We start from the raw sequence: 27,155 nt of genomic DNA on the forward strand, positions 1-27,155 counted from the left end.
GTAAATTGATTCGTTTGATATATTCTTAAAAGTTGTGAAATACTAAAAGGTTTGAAAATTTGTACAAATTTCACGACATTCCATATATACGGCACTGCGTTATTCGACTTCGAATGGCGATAGCCATAGAGCGAAGAAGGTGCAGCTGCACTTTTGTGCTGCGCATTGGCTAGGCAGATTGAATGGGACTTTCATCGATAATGCGCACAGCTAATCGAACCAATAAAAATTGAAACGATCGTAAGTCAAATAAACAATGAATAAAAAATAGCAAAAGAATAACGGTGGAGAGGGAATTTTTCACAACAGTTCTTAGAAACGGAGGCGATTTTGCTTGTATAATCCACATGTACGATCGAAGGAAATTTTACTGCTTAATTTATAGAGTAATTTAATATCGGCACGCCACACATTCCCGCCGAGCGTAATTACGACGATCGAGACTGAAGAAAAGACTTTTCGGCCGGACACAGATAATTGCGGGTTGCGCAACGTTCAAGGTCACACTAGCTGAAGGTACTTGAAGATTACATCTTAATGATAGCGTGTTACCTTTTCTCCTTTCCCCTTCCAGATTCTCTTTTCTCTCTCTCTCTCTCTCTCTCTCTCTCTCTCTCCCTTTCTTAGGGGCGAAAGACCCCTGTATCGATCTTAAAAGCCTTTGACGTTCAACGAAATTCTTCATTCGACGTTTCTGATACTTTTCCACCTTGCGAACGTTATCGATTATGCATAAATAATACGAATTAATTAGAATGAGCTGCGGCAAGAATTGGCGAGTTTTTCCGAGAAAAATAGTGAGGTAAAATGCGGCACGTGTCCCTCGTTCGTTCCTCCTGCGTGCTGCAACGACGTGTAACGTCGCAGTATTTCATGCATCCTATCGATAAAGTGTCATCCGTATTTTAAAATTCTGTCGTTAACTGAATTTTTAGGTCAATCGTTACGATACGGTGTCCACGTGTGCCCGGTAATATAAAACGCGAGCTGAGGGGATGCATTGATACAGTTCGGCTTACATTTCGCGCGTCGGCGCATATTTGCATCGCGATTAATACTTTTATGCAAATAAATGCCTGATCCGTGGCCAATTGTACTCGTGTCCGACCTTAGCGTATACATATACATATAATATGTAGATGCATTTTTATCCTATTGCGTCTTATCTATTCCGATCGATCAGTCTCGCGCGCGTTGCGGTCTTCTTTATTGATAAATTTATACGTTCACACAGTCGTACGCTGGGAGACATCGATGCTGCCTCTAGAACTATCAAAACACTCATTGTTTATGCATTCCATTCTTCGTAAATAAATATTTCTTCTTTTTTTAGATACATTTCAATGTTATAAATCTTATCTAATTATTGGCTGCATCGACACATAATTTTTCATGTAACCTAAAGTTTTAGATAAGCATTTACTATGCGGCTTCGCCGTATCGTATACGATTGTTACCAGGTTTTTTTTTTTGAAAGATAAAGATATTCACAAGCTGATTGACTCTACTTTTCGTACGCGCCACCCCCTTTCCCCTTTTGCCAGGTAGAGGGAGGGGGGGGGGGCACGAAATCGCGAGTTTTCCATCGAGTGTAAAGGGTGGAAGAGCGCGAAGGATGAAAGAGCGCAGGTCTCTCACGGCTCACCGTGTCGACCGCGAACCCAAGAAAATGAACCCAAGGCATCGGGCGAGGGTGAGCGGTGAGGGCGGACGGTTGGAGTAAAGCGAAACGTAGGGCGTCACGCGAAGTAACCCCTGTGAAACTGGAGGTGGCTCGAGAAACCGCCGCGCGCTACGTTCCCTGGTATTCGCCTGAAATTCTCCAGTCAGTCTGCAGGATGAGGTCCGCGACGTGGTTGCTTTTTGCGTCTACCCTGCTTTTCGTTCAGAGGACCCACGTTAGTCGCGCTCAAAGGACCCATGCGCGACAGGGTCTAAACCGCGAGAATCCGATGGTTATGATACAGAGTCAAGGAAGCGTTCTCGGCAAAGAGGTGTGATAGTGTTTCTTATTGACCTTAAGTTGTATTAATTTGTTGAAAATCCATTATTTGCCCTCCCCCTCCCCATTATCTGAGATAACTCCGATATTTATACCGCGCGAGGATTCACGCCGCTGTAGTTAGAAAAAATATAAGGAACGAAGGTAATATTTGCTCGCAGCCATTCTGTTATATTAGTATTATAACTTCAATTTTCTTTTTACCGTTAACTTTTTATCTTAACGAAACTATCGTGAGTTGAATCAATTTATTAATATTGTGAGCAGCGCAGCGATGTATTACAACTTGGGTAAAATAATTATAATTTTTCTTCTTAAAAGACTTAATGGTTACTGATACACAAGTGTAAAGAGATAGCAAAGGTTCTTGTATTTTTTATTCAGCTTGATAGTTTAACTTATGAATAACTGTACATCCTACCTTTTTGATGTACGGCAAAAATACAAAGATTTCCACAAGTTTTTTTCCAAATATAGGAAAATGTTTTATTTTTTAATTTTTCTATAGTAGTAAACAATATACAGCTTATTTATTTTAAATATAGTAAATAATGCTTGATAAATTAAGTATAAGTGCGGCATATATACCGGAGTTATCCTAAACAGGCATTTAAATCTTCAAACAAAGGTCGCCGTTACAAGTAAATAGTTGATTTTATATCTGGTAATTCGGGTATTAATTTCACTATATTTCTTTTGAATTACAATTCTAAATAGAAATAAAAATAGAAATGCACCGTATTATGTCCAGTTAAATATATTTTTGCAATCAATTCAATTTATTAATTTAATTTAGAGATTAAAAGAGATATTTTATTATTAATATTAATTCGGCTAAAGTTTAAGCTTTGAATGAAAATCGCTTTGAACAAAAATATATAGTCAATTTTGTAATTTTGTAATTCAAATCCAATTTTCGCGGTAATATATATTTTGTTTTCTGTTTTCATGTGAAAAAGAAAAAAGTACAATATACAAATCAACTAATTTGTTACTTTTTTTTTAATCCTAGAAAGAAAGAAATAATGGAAAATAAACTAATTAAAATTAAGATTTTTAATCTTTGATAAGATTTCTCTTTTGTTAGTTAATGAATTCTTCTGAAATTTAGGTATCTATCAGTAATTCATTGAGACTAACGCAGTACCTCGGTATTCCTTATGCGCAACCTCCGGTTGGTCAGCTTCGCTTTGCGCGGCCGGTGACAGATCCTCTTCCCTCCTGGAGTGGCGTGAGAAATGCAACACAATTCGCACCATCTTGCCAACAGGCTTCAGGTCGACTTAAATTGCACGAGAAGCTCTATAAGCGATTGCTACCACCGGATATGCCCGATCCGGGATTCAGCGAAGATTGTCTCTTTTTGAACATCTTCGTCCCGAACGAAGGTATGCGCATTCAATCGTAGAATTGGTTAAAATTAAAATTTGGTATGCAAAATTTTATTAGCTTTCCAGATTGAAAGTTTGTTTCTAAATTATTTTAAATTTCTTTTAAACATAAATTTAAATACATTTATTAGGTAATTATTATAATTTCTGCAAATTATTATTTCTCTTTTGGACATAAATTTTTCATTCGTGATCTCTAGCTCTTCCGACAAGAGTTTCAACATACAAAAAAAAAAAAAAAATGAAGAGAGACTCGGATGTTACTTTCGTTCATTCTCACAGACAGATTTTCCTGACGTAACGTAAAAACTTTTCGTGATAAATGCGATCGACAAAGAGAATATGCTTGATACAGTCCTTGATACCGCCTATATATGTGATATTTCTTTCTTACATAAACTTTGAAAACGTTAGAGAAAACACGCAATGTAGCGACGAAGAAACGACGGTCAACGACGAAGTTCGTTCCGAACAGAGTGCGAGATAATGCTCGCCCTCAAGTTCTCGGAGACCGATTCTTATCGTCCAAGCGAAAGGGGCTGATTATGGTACTTGCAGGGGCGAGCATTATATACCATCGCAATCAGATAAAAGTAGACCAAAAGCAAAAAATTAATAATGTGCCGTACGGAGGTGCCTACTGTCGTGCTGAGAAGATTTATCGCGTCGCAACGTAAAAAGCATGAAGGTGGACGTTCTGATAATGCCTGACATGATTAACTTAGATAATTGTTCCGTGAAATTCGCGCTTCGTTCATGCCTGATATTGCTTAGTGATTACTTTTTTCAAAGTTTTTTCCAATTATTTTTTCATTTGAATTGAGAATGTGTGATTGCCACAAATATATCATCGATAAAAAAAATAAGTCAGTATAATAATTTTATTATGCACAAACCAGTGATTTGATTATTATTAAATTATTTTTCTAGCTAAAAGTTACTCTTTTAACTAATTCAAATACAGAATTACCTAAAATAGAACAAATTTAAATATAAGAAAACATTTTTATAAAACTTAAAAAAAATTAAGTATTTAAAATTTTAAAATTTTCTTGAAAATAAATTTATCTTATAATTCTAAATAGATTTACCAAAAATAATATAGTTTTGTCCTTTAAAGTATATTTCATTTCGTAAGTATACGTAGAATTTTATTTTAAAGCATAGATCCAACAAACGTTTACTTTCGCATTGCGCACTGTGTTTTTCCACTTGCCCCAGTCCCTAATACAAATTTAATGAGGCAATAACCAAGGAAATGTATAGATAGAGATCTAAGAAGCTGTCCAAAGTCAAATATGCGAACGAAAAGTTAAAGGAATAAAATGGGCGAAAGCAAACCGAGAACTCGCAACATATTTCGACTGCCGTTGACAAATTCGTCATCCGCATACAATCGCTGTAAACGATCTCTCTCTCTCTCCTAAAAGAAAAAAAGGAGGACTGATCTCAAAGTCGCGAAATCACGGCACGAAAGCACGTATGAGGACGACGACGGTAGTTGGGGTCGATATATAACGTGGGGCTGGTAAGAGTAGTAACTGTAACTAGCGCGTTCGCGGTGGCACGCGAGCTTCCAGGGCTCCGGTCAGAGATGCGGAGATACCAGAAAGCCGGTCACGAAAGCTCACCCTCTCTCTCTCTCTCTCTCTCTTCGCTCCTTTGCTCGTCTTTCAGCGAAGGAGTCGTTGAATCGTCACGACTTGCCATTATGAGTATAGTTTTAAAAAAACCGCTTTTTTCAAATCGCTAGAAAAAAACCGGAAAAATTCTCGTTTTTTTCGTAAAAATAGTGACTCACATGTCATTTATATAGTAAGAGCAGCAATTTTTTGCAAAAAAGCCTACTTAATTTTTAATGTCTTTCATCACATTAATATTAGTCTCGTTTTATAGTTCATTTTTTCCTACATATTTTGTTATAAATGTAATTACTTTAAATTCAAATTATTTTCTCGACCTGCTATTATCTTATGAACATTGAATTTAGACTACATACTTTTAATTTTTATAATACAAGCTTAAAAACTTTAATTAGTATGAAAGTAATAAGACGGAAAATTGAGCTATCTCACGAAGTATGGCAAACTACGGATTCGAAAATAAGTATGGCGAACTAAAGTTAAGAAATCATGTCGTAAAACTTTGATACTTTTTGAATTTTTCCGATGAATTTTTCTACCCTTGGAAAAAAACCGAAAAAATCCGCGGAAAAATTGAAAAAAACGGATTTTTTCCCGAGCCTTTAAAGCTATAATTATGAGTCATTGATTCGCGCAAAACCCTTCGCCGGATACGTTAGCCGTACTTGCGAAAGGCCCGGGTCGTGTCATCGGAGCGACATTGGGGTGTACTTGGAACCCGCCTACCGATAACAGTAATACGAATGCGGAAAATGCCAAAAGAAACGTATGCAAGTCTGCCAAGGTTGTCGCTAAGAGACCAACAAGACGATAACGTGTGATGGGACGTCCATGTTCAGGAAACCGCAGGGAGGAAGGAGGGAGCAAGGAATCTCGTACCGTGGCCCCTGCTATCGTAACACGCTTGCTAGGTTGAAAATAGAATCTCGGATGTGTATGGAATTATATTATAATGGCTTCACCGTGATAAATTTCTCTCTCTCTCTCTCTATCCATCTATACAATAGGATAATAATGTAATATATTTATTATCGTCTATCTTTAGAGCAATCGAGTTCTAATAAAGCATTATTCAAGTTCTTCTCCATCTTTTTTTTTTAATAAAATATGTTTACAGTCTAAAATTACGAAATCGTACAAAAACATTAGATTCGTTATTATTAATATCGATTTAGTCCATTTTCCTCGATACTTGTGAAATCCTTAAAAGAGTTAGATCCCAACTTGAATCGCGTTCGAGGGTGTTTCGGACCTTGTCTGGATACCAAGTGCGACTGGTATCCAGACGTGTGCGGCTTACAATCAAATAAAAACGTCTCACCAGGTTAACAATCTTTCGTTGATGGATTAATGATCCTGATAATTAACGAATATTTCATGTGTGTAGGAAACCGTCAAAGCGACCCATGGCCAGTGATGGTCTGGTTCCACAGTGGCGACTTCAACACTGGAATTCCAGCGATCTGGGACGCCTCTATATTCGTTACCAAACAAAAGGTGCGATTACACGCGGACGTATAGGTACTTGCGAAACGGCCGGAAAATGAATACGAAATTGAAATTAACGTGACTCGGTCGACAACTAATCGATATCGATATAATCACAATGTACGGAAAGAGTAAGGGTGATTAACGTGTGTATTTTTAACGGTATTCAATCAATTTCCTGAACATTTACAGAGTAGACGTAAAATCGAAGGAAATCGAATCGGGACCGGGTTTTTCCTTCTCCTCATCTCACGTGCCGCGTCACTTCTAGAATAGAACCGCACCCTTTGATATTCGGCCACGATACATCATTAATGGAGCTTTCGTTACACATCCTGACGTAATGTACATAATGCGGTATCGTTTACGACTCTCAGGAATAACTCACCTCAGGGAGCGAGGGAAGGCAAATTGATCGCTTGCGTGGCACGAAACGAAAGTAAATCTCGAAACTTTTGATAATGATTGCTCGTGAGATTTTATCGCGCGCGTGTTAAAAAGAAAAAGAGAAAGATCTATAATCCGCGAGATTAAACGAGGGCGACTTTTGCGGCCGGCAGGTGCTAGTGGTGACGGTGGCGTATCGATTAAACATCCTCGGATTCTTCACGACGACGGACACTGAGGCATCCGGCAATTACGGCATGTTCGATCAGATCGCTGCCCTTGACTGGATAAAGCGAAACATCAAGTACTTCAATGGCTCGCCCAACAACATCGTCATCTACGGTCACAGTTCCGGCGCCATAAGCGTGGGCCTGCACATTCTGAGTCCTCTCAGTAGAGACAAGTTCCATAAGGCGATCGCCATGAGCGGGGACGCCATCGGTTCCGTCGGCACGCTGGACAGGGAGAAGCCGGTCGTGGACATCATAGCTGACAAGTTCGGCTGCAATCGACGACCGACCAGCGCGCTGATGGAATGCCTGCGGCGGTTACCAGCCGACTTTCTGATCAAGCACTCATCCGACATCGAGACGTGGGGTCCGATCGTTGATGCCGAAACGAACAACGAGACGGAACCGTTTCTCGCGCAACATCCGAAGGACATCTTGGAAAGTGGTACTTGCTCCATATAGTGACTCAAATAACTTAATATTCGAGTTCTTAAGGCTTCTGTCCACTCGCTGCAGCCGTATTGATCTTTATAAATAAAGAGAATTTCGATAAAATAGACTAATGAGATGGCTTTAAAACACTTGTAAATTTGGGTATCGACTATCCATTTTCCGCTTAACAGTAAATAGTCGTAAAAAGCACGTAAAGCCTATTCAGCCTATTCAGATGGGAAAACACACGGATAGCTATTGAAAAGAGTGAAAAATATGCTTTTATGTATAAAATTCAAAAAAACTTTACTTGTGGTTCATTCATTTTTTACGAATTCGATAAATACGAGACGAGTCACATTTTCATAATGAAACGCATAATAACAAAATGACACGCATGACGACATTTCATTGTCAATCTGTCACGTATCACGCCTATTAGTTCTAATTTTGTTCATGACGGAAAGTCGCTATCGTCAACGCCAAGTTCTCGGCTGAGCTGAGACGCCAGGGACCGTATTACGTAACCCTTAACGATAGCTAGGGATATCGTTACGTGTCGTTGCGCAGCTTTTCTACCATGTATAATATGTGCGCAACGACGCTGTAACGATACCGAATTGTCGTTATAAAGTTAGAGAATAGGCCTACAGGAGCCTTAACATCGATCTAAAGATAGACGCCAAAATATTTAGCAAGCGTACTCTTAAATGTATTCTTAAATATTTAGTCTCTAAAAGTTTATTTAAATTCTTTTAAACGTCGAAACTTTTAGATATCCTTTCAATTTTTGCATTTTTTTTCGATATAACGATTTAAATCATTCCTTAACTTTGGTTAATTAGGTAACTTCAATGCGGTGCCGCTGATCGCCGGCTATACGAATAACGAGCAAGTTCTGGCGTATATGGAGACCATGGCCAGTGACCAGAATTCAGAGGGTGGACTTTCTTCGGCAAGTTTCGAGACGATGATCACAGATGAGTTCACGGCAGCGGTGCAGAACCCAGATGACAACAGTACCTGCGAGTCGAAGCCCGAGATGGTGACGAACGCAGTGCTGTTCTTCTATAGACCATACCCATCTACGACAAACACGACGATATTTCGCGACAGATACTTGGATCTGCAAACGGAAAGAAATTACGCGGCTGGCCTGACTTTGCTTGCCGGCAAAGTAGCAAAGCGAAAAAAGGCAACGGCTTTCGTATATCGGTTCGATTATCGTCCCAAAACGCAACCGGTCGCGAAGGACGTGCCAGAATGGGCGGGCGTGCCACACATGTTTGAGCTCCCATTCGTCTGGGGTTTACCGCATCTGATGGGTGCCAGCACGCAATGGATCTTCAACGATAAGAAGATGTCCGACGTAATGATGGCTATGCTGGCGACGTTCGCTAAAACCGGAGATCCCTCTTTGACGAGCGCCACAGGATCAATCAAGTGGGAACCTTATACACAGGACAATCCGAGAATTCTGATCATTGATAAAAACGTGGAGATGAACGAGCCGAATGCGGTAGACTACAAGGCACTCGCATTCTGGAACGAGTATTATCCACAAGTCGTCATGGAAGCGACCAACAATTGTTGCAACATCACGAGCATGGCGATGACATGGAGGATATTCTCTCGCAGCGTGTGTTTCAGCGGCGTGCTGGCTACGATGGCGTTTTATCGCTTCTGGTTCTAGCTACGCTTTCACAGCGTAAAATATTAAATACTGATTTAAAAAGAGGTGTTACGCTCGCTGTTGTATATTTTTAATAGACCAATAACGAAAGAAGATGAAACAGCGTTGTCAGATTTTGCAATTTTATAACAAGATCTCTTCCCACACTCTACTTTTTAAAAGTAAACGCAATAATAATCTTGTTATACTTTTGTAGAATATATATCTCGCGAAATTTGCATTTTTCTTGTGTGTGTGTGTGTGTGTGTGTGTGTGTGTGTGTGAATAGATTCTGCGATATCTCACAATATCGTACGCCTTTAATTCCGAGTTCTCGTACTTGTACGTCTGTAACTATTGCGATATGGTAGTAATATTAAATTTTTTTACGTTCGCATTTGATATCCCAATTACATTGCGTATATCACAAAGTTACTTTATTCCGTTTTTCTTATCTTACAACTGTTACTTGATGTAGAGATTATACGAAACAAGGAAAAATTATCTACAGACTAATCACGCGAACGGCAGAACATGATTCACAAATGAGACAAAGGGGGCTCGGAATGAAATAAAATGAAATCCAGGTTGCATTACAAGAGTAGGAAACTTGGGCCCTTTTTTTTAACATTCACTGATTTTTTTTATTATTTGCCTTAATACGGAGAGATATAGAAAAACATACTTTGTTTGAGAAACAAACAGTTTGATAACTTATGAATATTTTGATGATCCGATAATAATTAATAATTAATTAATATTAATAATAGCAATAATCATGTTCAAGTACCATCTATGTATAATTATTATATTATATAAGAGAGAGAGAGATGCGCGGCGAGAGCGCGATGCATGGGGGCTAATGGCCTGCGCACGCGCATGTCCACAAACGTTTCTTTTTTTCTTATCTCTTCCATTCTCCTAAATATATACTATTAATCATTTTTCCCTTCATTTATTCGTGCAAAACTCCTACAGTGATAACCGATGCTGCGGGGTCTCGTATCCTACTTTGTGCGCTGTTGCTTGCGCGTGCACACGAGCCATCCCGGAACCAATGTTATATACAATATTTCCTTCCGCTTATCGCTGCGTTCCCTTCCACGTATCTCTTCGTTCTTCGCTCCGTTGCGTTACCTTGTGCCCTTATATGCCCTTATTCTCCCATCGTCTCTCTACCGTCGTTTTACAACCGTTCGGATTTCAGTACCGTAGATTCCCGTTCTACCGTCGCTTAATATTCCGTCAGCCCCCTCCTCCTCTTTTGTCATTAGTATTTTTCTTGTTTTATAACCACTTCGGTCGGTTTTTTTTTTAATCCACTGGTGTCCTCGGATTTTCATGTAGGAGAATATGGGCGCCATATATATACCTTACAGAAGTAGGCACAGCGATTTCTTTTTCTGCTTCATCTTCTTCTCTGGCGATTTCTTATTTATTTGCCGCACCAGATCGTAGAAAATCTAAAAACAAAAGGTGGCGAGTTGTTAAAACCGTGTCAACTATACTCGGAGATTTGCCGATTAGAATTCGATTATTAGTTTCGATTATTAGTACAAAATATTGCGAGCCAATTACTTTTATTAATAAAAGCAAGCAATGAGAGTGTAAAATGCTGTTCAAATTATAATAAAGAAGAATTAAGAATCAACTCACATCGCGAACATTAATTTTAGCTTTGGCAGAGGTCTCCATAAACACGCAATTGAATTGCCGGGCAAGGTTGACACCCTGATCCTTTCCTACTACCCTCTCGTCCTCCAGATCACACTTGTTACCTACTAGCACCATCGGCACATCATCCGTGTCCTTTACCCGCAGGATTTGTTCCCTGAGGTCTTGCAGGTCGTTGAAGGTTGATTGTGCTGTTATCGAATATACTAACACGAAGCCCTGCCCATTTTTCATATAAAGGTCCCTCATGGCTGTGAATTGTTCCTGCGAACGGATAAGAATGATAGCGTCATTTAAAAATGAAAAAGGAAGTTACGCGACGACACACGTTAAAAGATAAGTGAAATAGCGCGTTTTTGTGCTACTTCATTCAAGTCTTTAGTTCGCCGTTGCGTGAATAAAATGGAAAATATAACAGAGAAACAAGATAAAACCAACACTCGGGCAAAAATGGATGAAATCAATTTCACATCTCAGGGATGACAACGCGTGGCTCGATGCGAAAGCGGACATTATAGTTTCAGATTCGATCCCGAGCCTCATTCCATATACATATGTGACATAAGGACACGAGTAAAAGAATATAATATAAATGACAGACAACCCATTTCAAGAATTCACATTTCATTTCAAATTTTATTTCTTTACGTTATATATTCGCATATATTTGAAATAGTAGAGATATGTTAGAGAAGAGAGTGTTACTTACCGTGCCGGCTGTGTCTAGAATTTCTAACATACATTGTTGACCGTCGACCTCGACTTGCTTACGGTAGCTATCCTCGATCGTCGGGTCATACTTCTCTACGAAGATCTCCTGCACAAACTGGACAGTGAGGGCAGACTTGCCTACACCTCCGCTGCCCAGTACCACTATTTTATATTCGCGCATCTCCTTAGCCCTACCTACTGCCTATGGGCCTGATCACAGTCGAAGGGTCACCGAATCCGCCACGTTTTGCCTCGATTTGCTTTCAGTGAAACGGACCTGAAACAACAACATACAACCGTCTAGTTAAAGGCCACGAACATTACACAACGGGTTAATTTTAATGACACACCTTCCTCAGGACGACTCAGCCTTTATGACTCAATGCTTTTTATGCGTATATACGATGATTTCACGCCAAGTAAAGCAAAGGTTTATATTCACGATTATGGTAAATTACCATAAATTATCATTACATGTACATGTAAAGGAAGGTAATTTCTCTCTAGCTCTCATGTTTTTTTCTCGCAAAGATATAATAATCTTCACAATTTCTAATATTGCATCGTCTAAAAATTTGCCTCGTTAAATAAAAAAAGAGCAATTCAAGCAAATAAATATTATAAAGATAAATATTTAATCTTTTGTAATTAAATATATAAAATATAAAAAAGAAGTTGACTTAAAGATGTATGTCTCATATATCAAAGAATATTTCAAACATATCATAATTTTATAGATATTGTTTTGTTATTATGTTTAAGTATCTGTGTAAAACATAAGTACAATTCTCTTTCTGTGGTTCAAAGTTATTTAATTTTGTGTTTGCTCTTGATTCTCATGTAAAATTACGTTTTGTATTATTTTTTGCAAATTTGATGAGGAAGAACATTACAAATATAATCAATTTTTTTACATATACTAATAAAGCTCTAGTAAATGTTGGAGCAAAAGTTTATTCGAATCCATTTACTCGTTTAAAAAGTTATTAATTAAAATATGATTATATTCACGCTGAATAAGCCATTATAAACCAAATTATTCGTTGTATTGTTCTTTGTAGCTGATTCAGAGTCAAAATTCAGATATACCATATTCAAATGATGAAATTTTTACTTGATTATTAGGAAAAAAAATAAACTTAAGAAACCTAGAGTTTTCAAATTTCGATTTTTAATTGGTATTATATATCCAAATAACAATTTTATATCATAATATTGTAAATGACATTGCATCGTTACAATGTGAAATTCGACATTTGTACTACGCAGTGTTTCGTGAAAATAAGTTTCCCCCCTTTTTTTTGTTTTTACGTTGGCTCCAGTTTCCCAATACTGAAAGGTTGCTACTGCTATCGCGCAAAATTCCGGCATCCGGAAACGGAAGTGGTATGGTTAATTGTTTCACAGGAAAGCAGTGCTTCACGCAATGCGTTCCCGTCATGTTTTGCTTCGTCGAAGCACGTTATTTCGCACGACGAATAGCGGAGTAAGAAGAAAAACACGAATGTCGAGAACGGGACGTCGATTGGCCAACGGTTGCATCATGGCGACGAGCTGCGGCCAATCAACGACTACGCAATTCTTTGCTCCAATCCGTCATTGATTTTACCTTATGAATGGACCTGTACAATGAAAGCCACTACTCTCGGACTTTCGTCGGTACGTATTTGATAAAGTTACCACGGAAGCGTGTAACATTACTACAATGCATTTGAAATTTTATAACGATAGATTCCTATCTTTCACACATAAATTTCGTAAAAAAAAAAAAAACTAAAAACTAAAATTGCGTATCGTGTAACCAAATGTTGTCTGCGTTTCTATTTCGACAATTTCAAACAATTCAAAAATATTGGTATTACTCGGTTGTTTACTATTTATATACATATAAACATCCCGATCCAACTCATATTTAATTTTATTTGTTTATTTACTGTTATTTATTCTACAAAAAGGAATTGATTTTTGTTGGCTAGAATAAAACGAACGAGCAGTGTTCTCTCGTAAATATTTAATACAAGATGAAGATATGACGGTGTGCTTCTGAATAACTTTGTATGAGATATTATTCCCGGTTGATCGTGAATAAATAATTCGTCAAAATGTCACTTGACAAGTTTACCAAATCGTTATCTATCTTCGAACGAATCGCGTCGTGTGTCACGATGGCGAACTAACTTTAATTTTTGAATATTTAATAATCTCTCTGGGAAAGAGCAGAAGAAAGAAGAATTTTCGCATGGAAAAAATGGTTTTGCTAAAGTATCTAAAAATTTAGCTAGATATAGATTTGAAAATAATTTTGGATCTTCAAAATAATTGATCAAAATAATCAAGGTTCAAGCATGACGAGCAATACTGCAAAAAGTTTTGATATTCTGGTAACCATTTGAATATTTTACACAATGATTTTGCTGATCTATTAAAATTATTTCCATATTTGTAGCCAGCTGTTTTTTAGATAGAAAACTACTTTCTTCCGCGAAGAATTTCAAAGTTTTTCAGTATTTTCTTGGACAACACGATTCATTTCTTTGGATTTTACAGAATAGAATTAACTATGATTACAATGTCTCAAGAAAAACGAACGCGTTGTAGGTAAAAATGAGAACTCGTGAAAAAGCACACGCACAGCTGAAAATAGCTTTGTTATCTTTTACGAGCGTATCTTGCCCAAGAATGACTCTCAAGTTTTTTTTTTTTGCTCTCCGCGGTGTATCACGACCGTGTTCAAATTTTCGCCAACTTTTCTTTGTTTTCCAGACAGTTTTGCGATAGCGTTGTTATTAACGAAAACCAAACAATATCTGTAATAACAATCAGCAACGTGCCAATATCGCGAAACAACATCAATTCGAACAGAAATTTCAGGGAAGAGTCACTCTCGCCGCTCATTTATAGCTTGACTCGTTGTAATGCGTTTACAATTTGCAGTTTTGTTATAATACGTCACATATAGTGCAATTAAGTGCGCGAATTAACAGGGATCGTATAAAAGCAGGCATGTACGGGCAATAAGTTGATGAAAAGTACTGAGCGGATCGAACTTTTGGCGTTGCTACAATACAGCTTCGCAATTGAAAAAATATACACAAAGTCGCACGCACGCACGCACGCACAGACACGCACTTAAATACAGATTAGAGGAAAGTTTGCCAGCATTTTCCTGACCTAGTTATTAGACTGTGGCGTGGGACGCCGCGAATATTATTTAAAATCTCCGTACCCCCTTCCCCCCCCCCGTCTCGTCCGAGATTTAAGACTCGCCAATGGTGAAATTGAGAGATCAGTTCTTTCAAAACACACGCGTCTTTCTCAAGAAAAGGGGAAAAGCTTGCCGACGTGCTTTGGGCTCTGTATTCATTTCTCATGAGGGATAAGGATAATCGCGGCGCGCGTTTACTTTGTTAAGGATCAGAGGGATTGGGATGAAAACCGAGAGATAATTCTGGCGAATTCATACACGATGTATAAATGAAAACGATCCCTGTTAGCACACATGTTTCACATTTTGCATTTGTGACTCAAAGGAGTTGACGACGATTCACAAATTTTCCATTCCGAATTTCTCCGAATTTCTACAAATGTTCAGAGGATGTCTTTTTAATCCTTCGTGCATTCACCCATTTCTTTGGGACTGTCTCTGAACATTCACTACTGGTCGATAAAATCGTTTTCCTTGTAATACGCACCAAGTTCTTTGTACGTTTATCTCGCGAAAGAAGCTGGTCGAGTGAACTTTGATCAACCTTCGTCTTTGACTTTAATTAAGCATATTACTGTCAGGAGATGTCGGTCCGTGACAATTAAAGCCGCTAAACGCGGGAATTAGAAAGCAAGGCTTCTCGCGGAGTTTCTCATGCTCGTGACATATTTCTGCCGGTAGAAAACGCAACTCACCAAGATGTAAGTTGCAATCGCGTCATTTTTCAAATATATTTCGCGTTTGTTATTTCCGAATCATTCAGGCTACAGTTTCCAAGTTTTCTTCAATCTCTTGCCTAATTGTGGAATTTATTGTTATTATATGTTTCAAGAAAAATTGTTCGTTTCAATAAGCAATCTCTATTTTATAAAAATTCCGGATCGAGTTAAAGCTAAAGATATTTATAATATGAATTCGAGAAGAGATTGTTCTCTTCTCGATCACGACATCGCGAGATGGGGTCTTCAACTCCATCCACCAACGTCTATGGTCGAGCTATCTCGATTCGCTCTTTACTTCTTTACTTGTACCAACTTCATAATCCTCTTACGAATTTATCGGAATGGAACGAAATCGACTCGACCTTGCACATTCACGAACCGCGACCTGCGAGATTTCTCATCGAACGTTGGCGCGAATACTTGGCCAAACGCCGTAGACCCAGTTAGACCGATGTGACCAAATAAAACACAAAGTTTACACGTGTAACTTGCGCATACTTTTACAGCGTAAACGCGCGCGCATGATCCTTGTGCAGCCGACACGTACATGCATATCGGTGAGTGCTACGAGGCACAATCGCCGTTGTTGTACATCCCGGACGCGTGCAAGGATCTGTGCCTATCACGCCCGCGCGCGAGTGTGTGTGTGTGTGTGTGTGTGTGTGTGCTTGACACAAGGCACAGGAGGGATGTATCGGCCGTACATACCGACGCGCCGCCAATCACTTTGACCTGTAAATACGTTATCTGCTCCAGCGACTCCCGATACACTTGATTGCACTCGGTCACCTCTACCGACGTCGAGTCACTTCACCCAACCGGGTCTTTACTCCTCGAAGGCGAAGCGCTATCGTCATCGACGTATACGTCGCCCGTTGTTACGCACGCACACGCATGCCGCGAGCGCGTCGCGCCGCGTCGCGTCTCGCCTCGCTCGGAAGGTGGAACGACCGAAACCAATCATTGTCGTTGCAGGGACAACTGGGAGACAATCGGCCAGACGCGATGGGTTCGGAATGAAAACAAAATAAGTTGACAATTTAGCTCTTATTAATAATAGCTCCGTAATTCTTTTTGTATACTTCAGATACGATTTAGGATTTTTGTGCGATCGAAATCTATATCAGATTATGCATTGGAGAGTGAGGATTGCAAATTGAAGATTTACAATTTAACCAACGAAGAACGAAACAAATTGAAATTAAAATTATCTAATTGGAAAGTTAATATTCAATTCGCAATTTGCAATCTGCAATGAACAGTCTGATAGTAGCTTTACATTCATAAAGTTTCTGCATCGATTTGGCAAGTTTTTAAAGAGCTTCGCCTTTATCTTTTTTTGTCCTATTTCACATTTAAAGCAGACCCTGCAAATTATAAATTGACTTTCCTTAAACGCGACGACTTGATCATAGCCCACTTTTTTGACAGCTCGCGTTTAAGATTGTCTCTCGGTAGTTGAAAAATTTATTCTCGCCGTTCCGATTGCAAAAATGCCATTGCGTCCTGTCAAGTTCGCTCACTCTCATCGCCGCCAAGGACCGTGGCCGATATTTTCCGTTACACGACTGAAGATTGATCGCGGTAGAAAGAGAGCGCGCGTCAAAGACGGGGCGAGACGACGAAAAAAGCTTTGAAAAGTATCGGTGCGAAACTCGGTCAATCTCGCAATCTCGGAGATGTCGGAGATCTGGCTTGCGCACGTGGAGATGCGACCCCTTATTACGGGGCACGTGTATGTCGAAACGAACGATACAGAAGACGTACTATCAGTCGTCGACGCGTTGCGTCACGCGTGATTAAACGTAATTTCCAAGGATAGCGCGTGGGCTCCAGTGGGCTCCCGGCTCTATCCTTATTCCAAAAATACGCGGCAAATCGGCAATATACGAGTAAGCATTACAAAAAAGACGTACGACGGAATGAAACCTTAATCGTTCGACATGTTCAGCAATTGCTTCAAACGACTCGACTATTGATTATTGATTCAATTCTATTCTATTCTAGTTCCATTGTACAAATCATGGAGACGGTAGGTCGCAAAAGCGACCGCTGGTCGGTTATCGGAGACATTGACCTCAAATCGAGCCAGAGGCGAAGAGCGAGGAGCGAGAAGGATAAGATGGTATTTGCGAGTATTTAACCACCACTTACAGGGAACGTGAGCGAGCCTGAACGCGCCTTCAAATACATAAGATTAGATGACGGACATCGGATGTTGACATTGAAGCGAATAAAAACTCGCAACATTCTTCTATTAATACTTTCCGCGTGTATAAGTTCGCGAGGGTCGTTTCCCTCGAATCCGAGTTTCCCCAAAGAGGAAAGAAGTACAAAGTTGAAAGAGTAAGCACCTTTCTATAAAAGGCACATCGCCACGAGACGATGATTGCAAAAGATCTGACGATACGAGAAAGGGGGAGCGCGCGCAATTATTCTACGGATAAGTGTATACGGCGTCTTGGAATAACTGTTGTCGTCCTAGTTTAGCATTCGTGATAAAAGTAGCGAGTTGAAATGTTGAGGTGATGGGGAGGGGGGAGGAAGGAGGAGGAGGAGGGAGTGTATTTGACGCGCTGGATTCTTACATTATTTTCAGATTAAGATAATAATAACGCGAGCAAGACGAATTATTACTGTATAATAAAACAGCTGGTACACGGGTGGTATAATGATAATCAGAGTACACGTGTGCGCGCGCGGATGTAAGGGTGTGAGGGTGTGAGGGTGTGTGATGACACGATGCACCCGCGACAAGTATTTCTCGAGATGGTATTTTTCCTCGAGCAGTCGAGCACCTTCGAGCTCCTCAGCGTGTTCGATACACAAACGGCTAAATATAGACAATCACTTTCATTTATAGGCGTTTACATCGGAAAGTCCGTCTCACCTCTGATAGCCACTGAAATAGCCAGTGAAGCGGGACGCGCCTAACGCGTAACGATCGCGTAGCGATCTCGGGTTTTATCTCAGTCTCGTAGATTTCATTCCCTATCTCGCCGCGTCTGACGCATACGCGACGCGCGTATCACGCGAGAGTCGCGTTCGATTATCGGCGCGCGACGCGTATATCACGTTTCTCTTCGCAGGCATCCTGGCTATCTGCCAGTCCGGTTCACTTTCCGGTTTCTAGGCTACCATCGGTTTCCGGCCTCCGCGCGCGCCTCGCGCCTCGTGCCTCTCACCCCTCTCGTAGATCGCTCGCCTCCTCTATCGCAAGGGTCTGGAGCAGACACGGTACGACCCAATTAACGTTTCTTCAACGTATTCGTATCGTCCATGTGCGAATGAATTTGCGTCTGCCATCTCCCGTCTCTCCGCGTTAATTCTGTCGAGAGAGTTAATCTTGCGATGTAAAACGGAAGCTATGCATCTATCACAGAAATATCATAGATACAATTTACGACGAACGTTCAAAAATACAAAATAATAAGAAATAAAATATGCAGACAATATCCTTCTTTCTCTATAGTTTCTTCAAATATTATTTTCTGCTCTTGGATTCTCTCAAGTCTCTTGGATTCTAAGGTATTCAGCGATATCGAAGCCGCATCTATTTCTTTTTATTCAGACTACGCCGTGTAAATGAAAACGTTTTCTTTCACGCGTTGCTCATTTGTGTTGATGGTTTGTGGCCACTGGTTCCATCCGATGAACACGGTCAATCGAACCTAGCTTACAGCTGATATGCCGAATGTTCATAGAGCATTTTTTACAAATGGTTCGCCCATTGAAACATGCTTTCATCGCTACGGCGTGATCGATTGTTCGCGATCAATCGGCTTGGTATTGGTACACGCGTACTAGACTAGACAGATTTTCGGCAAATATTAATGAATCGCACACGCCAGACGGTGCGGCGGCAGTGCTGGCTAAGCGGTTGCTAAGCTAAAATTCACGGATCGAAGAAAATAAGCAGGGACGCTTGCCAATGTACGTTCTTCTTTTGCTCTGAAATGGGTCAAATTTAATTTGACCCATTTTTCTTATTAAAATACAAAATACGCCGAGCAAAACCATTGCTTCTTATTCTTACATATTTTTATAATTATGTTGTGAATTTACCAATTTCTTTAACAAATATTAGTACAATATACGAAAACTACCAAATATTAAATTAGTAATTATTTAATTAAAATCAAAATTATATCAAAATGTATAAGCGTGGACTTACAAACGAAACAGTTAAATGCAAGTTCAGTTAAACAGTTAAACGGAAACGGTTCAGCAACCATCCGGTTCTATGAAACGCGAAACTGTCGTCCCATCGTCAGAAGTCTTGAGAAACTTGTGGAAGCCGTGTCAGACTTTTCAAGTTTCTCCTCTTAAAATATTACCTTAATGTATAATACTTTAATGGAGCTTTATTATGGAACTTTAATATGATTCTTAATTACTATCAAGTAAAAACGTATCGATAAAAGAAACTTTAGTCGCCTGTGATAGATATATCACAGAAATGAAGAAATATTACAAGTACAAATAGATACAACAGGATTCTTGCACAGCTTCCGTTTTACATTCCAGGATTGCAGGATTTACTCTCTCGGCGGAATTAACGTCGAGATATGTGACTAAAAAGTAAGATATAAAAAAAATGCATTTTATAAGAATAAATAATAACATTCGTGATTTCTAATCATAAAATTTCGAGATAACGTTAGTGTTTTCATAAAAATTTCAAATATTGCAAAAAAATTAATTTTTTGTACAATATATTAAATCTCAACAAGTGTTTCAGAAACCTCCTCACGTGGAGGTAAAAATTGACTCGCACTATCGTTTTCCGCATCTAAAAATCTAGAAGATTGTCCATCTATCTTGTCTAATATAATAGTTCTCAATATATAATAATTAAAAATAAATTTTTTTTGCAAACTAATGTAATCGAATAAATAGTGAAGAAATCTCTCATTTGGGAATTAATTTCTCGCTTCTCTCGTTCGCATGTTTCTCATATACTTGACGAGCGATCACGAGGGTTAATCCTATGCGAAAATGTATCGCATTTGATTAACAGGAAGCAAATTGCGTGCACGTAGTTGCGCAACCGTAGTTAAGCGACGTTCACACAAAACGCGGTCGCGCGAGCAGCTTCAGTTTTATTTCTGTCGTTGACGCGGCATAAATCGTGATAATGGCAGGCGTACTCGCAACCAAGCTACACAGCTACAAGACAATGCAGTGTTGAAGTACGCATTATCATAAGTTGCAGCGACGATCGCGCGGATCAGCTAATTATCTGCGTATATAATACCTTGGTTGTTTAACTGATGCTTGATAAATCGAGAATCTGGGACGATCACCGTCTCTCTCTTTCTGTTCTTATTAAAAATAGTGTAAATCTCCTTCTCAAGAGGATAAAGGTGACACGATATCATTGATCTTTTTCAGTTATACTCTTTCTTTCATTGTCGCGCGTCCATCCTTCGAGCGAAAGGCTAAAATTGAACTGAAAAATGAAACTGACCGAACGGTCTTAACCCACTTTTTCCAATTTGAGATTCAAACAGTTTTAAATTCGATTTAAAGTATCGTCGAGACTACTCTCTCCGAGAGAACAGAATTTACGTTAATTTTATCAGTCTCGAGAGAAAGAAAGTTTAAATATACGTTGCTGTTAAATTTAACTGGATTCGAGTTTTTATTCCATTTAACTCTGAATCATTCAATGTGTGCCACCGCAAAACGTTTGAGAATCTCATCAACGTTTTTCTCTCAGAGAGAGAAAGAGAGAGAGAGAGAGAGAGACCGAGTCTGCACGGGAAGGATATACGATGCAGATTCCCATCGGACGCGCGACGCTGCATTAGATGGCTAATAGATAGTCCAATGTATCAGTTGCCGTTTGACCGTGTCTGAAACCGATACGAGAGGTCTGTGTGTTGCCTGCTGATGAATGAACATCGACGTTAACAACATCAAGCACGAGTCCTGCATTAATCTGATAATTTATGGAGGATGAAGATTGTGATGGATTCAGAATTTGTAAAATCGATGGTAAAGTCTTCGAGCGTGTAATGTCTCGATAAATCTCAAATAATTTGTAATTTTAATTATAGTATTGTACTGTCAACCGCTTCCCTTCCTTCCTCTCTCTCTTTCTCTCTCTCTTTCTGAACGACCCAATTATCATCTGTACGCGTACAACGTACGGGTTCAAACGCAATTATTATCGTTACAACGCGGCGCGGTGCGGCGTACAGGCATGCTCGAACTAATATCCCCCCCGGCCAATTACCTTACCAATTTCACTTGATCGCGTTAATTATCGCGCGGGCACACTTTTATTTTCGACAAATCTACTTGTGTAACGCACTGGTAAACGAGTATCAATTAGATTCCGCGCTTCGCACGCTGCTCATTACGGTTACGTTACGTCAAATTGCTCGTTTATCACAAGAATATCAAACCTAGATCTTGCAATTTTTTTCTCTAATAATCCATGCTTAATTGATACCTCAAAACTTTCTCTAACCTTGACTAACGAATCTTGAATAATTAGTCGACTCTTGTTTCAATTCATAGCTCCTCGCGCTTTGAACAAATGATTTTACATGAAAAATAATATTGGCAGAATAATACCGCATAGCTCTTCTGCGAGAAGAGCCTACACATTGATTTTGTGCCTGAAGAATTCATATGTTAATCAAACGAGTAGGATCACACGTGCTACCTACGCGAGACAAATGCAGGAAATCGCTCGCCTTCCTAAGGCCGGCTTCGTCTCGTATATAGGGCACGCATTATGCATCGCCGTAATAATGAGTGATATGAAAGTTCGCGCATAACACCGTAACACGTAGCGTTGAGAGAAAAAGAGAGAGAGAGAGAGAGAGAAGCCGACGGTTATTTAATAAAATAATTATGCATATTTTATATACGTGCCGCAAAATAAAACAATTAATTAATCGGTAGCTTTTACTCAGTTTTCATTCTTTGCATAACGTTGATTCGTGGCTGCGAAAAAATACTTGGCGGTTAAAACAGCTGGTCTGACCGGTTCGGATCCATAAACCGGATATATTATAATATAAAATTATTACAATATAAAGTAATATAAGTGTAACATTACTTTCATACTCATGTAACTTAATATTAAAAAGTATAGTTTCTCTTATTATTTTTTAATCTATATATATGTGTGTGTGTGTGTGTGTGTGTGTGTGTGTGTGTGTGTGTGTGTGAGATATGATATAGAGGTCTTAAAAAACAAAGCTTAACTTTAAAAGTTTATTAAAAGCTTTGCATTTAAAATCTTTAATAACTAAAAAATAGTAAGAGTAGTATATTTATTTACTACTACTATTTTTATTGCTAAACGCTGACATGAATTTGAGAGATAAGTACTAAAAAAAAATTATACGGAAGTCGAGGAACGAAAAACACCGTGACATCGATAGAAAGTTTCCATAATCCGAATCATTGCGTGTCACGCAATGAGTCATGGGGTTCGTAAACCTTATGGTGCGTAACCCTCACGCCTCACGCCTCGCGCGGAAGCCTTATTAAGCTTCGCAGTGAAACATTCACGTTGCACATTTCATGGAAATTATCAACGTCATCCTTCTAGCATTCTTTTCAATGTAATTTTATCGAGACGTGCAATGTATGTGCCCTTTCGACTGAGTAAACATTATTACGTTACGAACATAAAAACCAATATTTATTGAACGGAACGACTCTAATATTTTCCCGAGCCTTTAAGTGAATTCACGGAAATGGAATTTAAACAAAAACGAATGAATCGATAGTCAAAACCGTACGATTTTTCTCCCGAGGGTGCCAAAGTGCAACCGAGTTACCAAGAAGCAGACACAAAATCTTTATTCCGAAATAGCTCGATATTGGCGCGTAAACACTGGTATTCAAAAGCATGTGGGAGATAAAAGAGCGCGGCGCTATTTCAAAGATGAGCGCAAGTCGGAGGAGGCGCTATCGAGTTCAAAGTCGAGTGACGGAGTTTTCACAAAGTCAAATCGCAATACGCATTCAACAGGCGCGATCGCTTATAGTCGCGACTGCAATTGCTCGGCTTCGCGTTTATCAATGGAAATGTTTACGGAGCTATACCTACATATCGCAACTCGGTTTTCAGCGTGTAGCCTTTCGAGAGAGACAGAGAGAGAGAGAGAGAGAGAGAGAGAGAGAGAGACTGCAGGTATCGACGATTAAGTTTCAAACAATTTTGCCATTTACTCGTTTAAATCTTTTTACCTCGCGTGGAGGAAGGAGCAGCCAGAGGAATTTTTTTACTTCTCTCTATCAGCTCGCCACCGCGTGTAAAATCTCAACCCGACGAAAATGAAATTATCACAAACGAATGAACGAACGATCGCGATAAATTGAATAGGCTTAACGAGTTTTCAGATTAGCGAAAATGGTGAGCGTTGTAAGAGCGTGAAACATGCGGACGCGGAGCCAGAAGACGCAGCTGGGGACCCGACCCAGGACTCTGGTCGAAGGGGCTTTGCGAGTAGAGAAGAAAAAAAGGGGTGTCGAGTCCTTAACTTAAAACATAAAACTGCTTTACTTTATTCTCTCGTAAACTGCACTCGAACTTTTGCGAAATTGCGAGACACGGTGAAACGACGTATCGATCATTACTATTATTATTTTACCTATTACTTATCTATTTTTATCTGTTGGCAAGATTCTAGAGACTACAAAGACATCGAATCGATGGAAATTGTATTAATGCATTACAAATCACCGAAATCCGTGTTGGTGACTTGATTTTGTAACGAAGAAGCGTGCTCGTGAATGAAACGACGGACGGACGATATTGCACGAGAAAAACTATATTCCATTACAGAAACGAAATCGCCCAAGTACGCCTCGGCATCAATCTTTATAATCGTTCGTAACCATCGATCAAACAACGCGGAGTAAGATTTCTTGTTTCAGCTTTCAAGGATAAACGGTCCGTTGGCGAGTTATCACTTAAATAAAATACTCGATCGTTTTACCACGCGATACGCGATGATATCGCTAACTGTGCGTGTCTGGTCTTTCTCTCTGGACTAATGAACGGGTCGAACTCTGCGTCGCGCGGAATTTACATGTATATTATCGACATAAGTACTTTCTCGCAATTTCGCCAAAGTTTTCGCTTTATCTTTGAGATATTTCGAAAAACGTTTAAAGTCGCGCTGCTTAACCGCCTAGCGCCTGTGTAACGGCCTGTGATACAGCGCGCGGCGCGGCGCGGCGCGATCTTCTTCGCCTTCATTCATCGCTCACATCTACACCATCTACACCATTGCACGCCGCGCGCGCCGTAGCGTTCAACGTACTATCTAATGTCATTTACGGTTCAACAGGTCGTAAATAACGCTTGCGCGCGAGGAAGAACAAAAGTAAAATTACCGAACGCATCTACGAATTGCAAAGCAAGCCGCCGCGCCGCGCGCTGCGCGCCGTCTTCTTATTGCGACGTTACGTTCGAAGCGTATATAATATCGCGCTTCAATTGAATTCGTATTTTCTTATCGTAAACTTTTACATTGGCCGACCATGGGAGAAATATCGGTCGTGACGTGTTCATTTCGAGACAGAGACGAGTTCCTTCGGTCCTTCGGAAAAATTGACATTCGAAATACGAATTTTTATCAAATTTCCGCGCGGCGCCTACAATTTTTCCACATTTGTCCATGTTGCAAAAAAAATATAATAAACAAAGAATATTCTTCTTTCTTTCGGATTTTCTTTGAAATGGGAATTTCTCACAATAAGCAAGAATACTCGATCAGCAGTATGTCGACATTCTAGACGTCTTTCTTCCCAGAAGCCACTTCCTGCGCGTCGTCGATGACTCACGTGAGTCGACTACGGATTAGAACACGTTACACGAGTCTCCGTGATCTTTGTTGAAACTTGAAAAGGCTATCGTCGATCGCTAAATTGTTTTCGGGTATAAAAATACACGTGGCGAGTCAGTGAATCAAGGTCATTCGATTTAAAAGCTCCAAAGTTTTGCACGTGGAAGAGCGCTTTTTAAGCTTTTGCTTTCAAGTTTCTGCCCTAGACAATCCGCGATTCGCATCGGAAGTCGGAATACAGAACACAATCCGTTTGTAACTCTATTGTTTATTTTTCGCACGTGAATGTATTAGGCAATCTCTCTCTCTCTCTCTCTCTCTCTCTAATACGGAGCATATCAAAATGTATGAGAAACGTACAAGAATTTTATTGCGAATCAAATCGCCTAAAGTAGGCTGAAATTTTCAATTTTTCTTTCTATCCTATATGTTTGAACAGCTTTAGCTTCAACTTGAATTTCTCACTTAAAGTTTGATTTTTACAGAAATATATTTAAAAAGTTAAATTAAAAACGCTTAGAAACATTGAATTAGTCCTAAATTAATTTACGTGACTTTGAGTATTAATATTTTCATACGTAATGCCTCCGATTTTTTTTCTCTGTTGATAGAATTTTAAACATGGCATACATCTCTCTTTAGTGTGCTGCTTCAATCATGCTCAGCTATTATCAGCCCAGTCTATTCTCTTCGATATTAAAACGATTAATTCTCATTTTTTTCTCCCAACACCGCGCGCGTCTGCCTTATGGACTTGAATTAATGAGATTCCCGTCAACGTTTAGATTTAAAAGACTATAAGTTCAAGTTGATGCATCGAACGTAAAGAGGTTGAACTCAAATTTATCTAATTACATTTCTTCATAGAAAGAAAACAAGTATATATTACATCTAATCGGAGAGATAGATGAAAAAAAATTGTTTATTTCTACAAATACATATAGATTAACCTTGATCTAGGTTTTTATCATTTTTTAGTTTCAAGAATTAGACGAATGACATTAATCATTAATCGCGCTTAATTTTACTACTTTTTCTCCTATTATGTTTTTCTGTATGTTGTATGTGTGTTGCGTTACTGTACAGTCATTCCCGCGTTTCCACTTACTCCCCTCCAGTCAAATCCCGTGTGTTGTGTGTGTGTGTATGTGTGTGAGTACGAGTCTATTTTATTTGAAACGCTAAGAGACAGTGCAAGAAACTATGTATATGGCCGAAAAGAAGTTCGCCTTTGTCTCCGGCGATTTATTTCTTCGCCGCATTAGTCACGCGGAAGCCCAGCTGCGAGATATTCCTACAAATTTTCGTTAATAACACCAATTGCAAATGCAATTGCGTTTTCTCCACGCATTTCCACGTGCAAGGAGGAAACAAGGGGGAGAAAGAAACAGACAGGGGGAGGGGGGGAATCGGTCTAAGCCACTCGGCATTAATTTCTGCCTGACGTCTCTCCCTGAACCCCGCGAAAATTACAAGTTCACGGTAAAAAGAAAAAAAAAGAAAAAAAACTCGTCTCGCCGCGTATATCGCGAACGGCTCGGGTGGGCCGTGACCGTAAGAGGAAACGCTAGTTGCCCGGTGTGAAACGAGGAGAGTGAAGCCGGGCGATTTCGCTCGCTCGCTCGCACGCTCACTTGGGAAAATCACGAGAAGAGATAACGAGGAAGAAACAACGCCCGTTTCATTCGGAGTCTCTTTTGACGAGAAAGATGACGGCCGGATCGGCGGCGGCGGCGGCGTGACGCTCAGCCCCGGTCATTCAGCACCGATTCCGCCG

General features: G+C 39.6%; 2 protein-coding genes across 3 annotated transcripts in view; one reads left to right on the forward strand and one right to left on the reverse strand.

Moving 5' to 3' along the window:
* On the forward strand, positions 1-10,189 carry LOC105197650 (carboxylesterase 5A). 2 transcript variants are annotated; one of them, XM_039454702.1, is made up of 5 exons: positions 1-516; positions 3,114-3,390; positions 6,424-6,533; positions 7,085-7,586; positions 8,419-10,189. In XM_039454702.1, the coding sequence occupies exons 2-5, from the start codon at positions 3,330-3,332 to the stop codon at positions 9,264-9,266; spliced, it is 1,521 nt and encodes a 506-aa protein (XP_039310636.1). In that variant the 5' UTR covers positions 1-516; positions 3,114-3,329; the 3' UTR covers positions 9,267-10,189. The 2 variants fall into 2 exon arrangements, with proteins under 2 accessions (XP_039310636.1, XP_011162422.1); XM_011164120.3 differs by lacking the exon at positions 1-516 and adding an exon at positions 1,623-1,994.
* Positions 9,666-27,155, reverse strand: part of LOC105197651 (ras-related protein Rap1) — an 18,735-nt gene continuing 1,245 nt past the window's right edge. Inside the window, exons 2-4 of the mRNA XM_011164122.3 lie at positions 11,629-11,907; positions 10,902-11,183; positions 9,666-10,708 (exon numbers count right to left, since the gene is read on the reverse strand). Of these exons, the coding sequence (XP_011162424.1) occupies positions 10,619-10,708; positions 10,902-11,183; positions 11,629-11,811 (555 nt within the window). The 5' untranslated portion in view covers positions 11,812-11,907 and the 3' untranslated portion in view covers positions 9,666-10,618. The remainder of the gene's footprint in view (positions 10,709-10,901; positions 11,184-11,628; positions 11,908-27,155) is intronic.

Source organism: Solenopsis invicta, chromosome 10, assembly GCF_016802725.1.
Source record: "Solenopsis invicta isolate M01_SB chromosome 10, UNIL_Sinv_3.0, whole genome shotgun sequence".
NCBI classification, from domain to species: Eukaryota; Metazoa; Arthropoda; class Insecta; order Hymenoptera; family Formicidae; genus Solenopsis; species Solenopsis invicta.

Excerpts from the sequence above, each read along its gene's own strand:
- LOC105197650 (XM_011164120.3), top strand. The coding sequence starts at position 1,839 with ATGAGGTCCGCGACGTGGTTGCTTTTTGCGTCTACCCTGCTTTTCGTT. Across the intron at positions 1,995-3,113 it reads GAAGCGTTCTCGGCAAAGAG|GTATCTATCAGTAATTCATT; the intron begins GTGTGATAGTGT and ends TCTGAAATTTAG. Across the intron at positions 3,391-6,423 it reads CATCTTCGTCCCGAACGAAG|GAAACCGTCAAAGCGACCCA; the intron begins GTATGCGCATTC and ends TCATGTGTGTAG.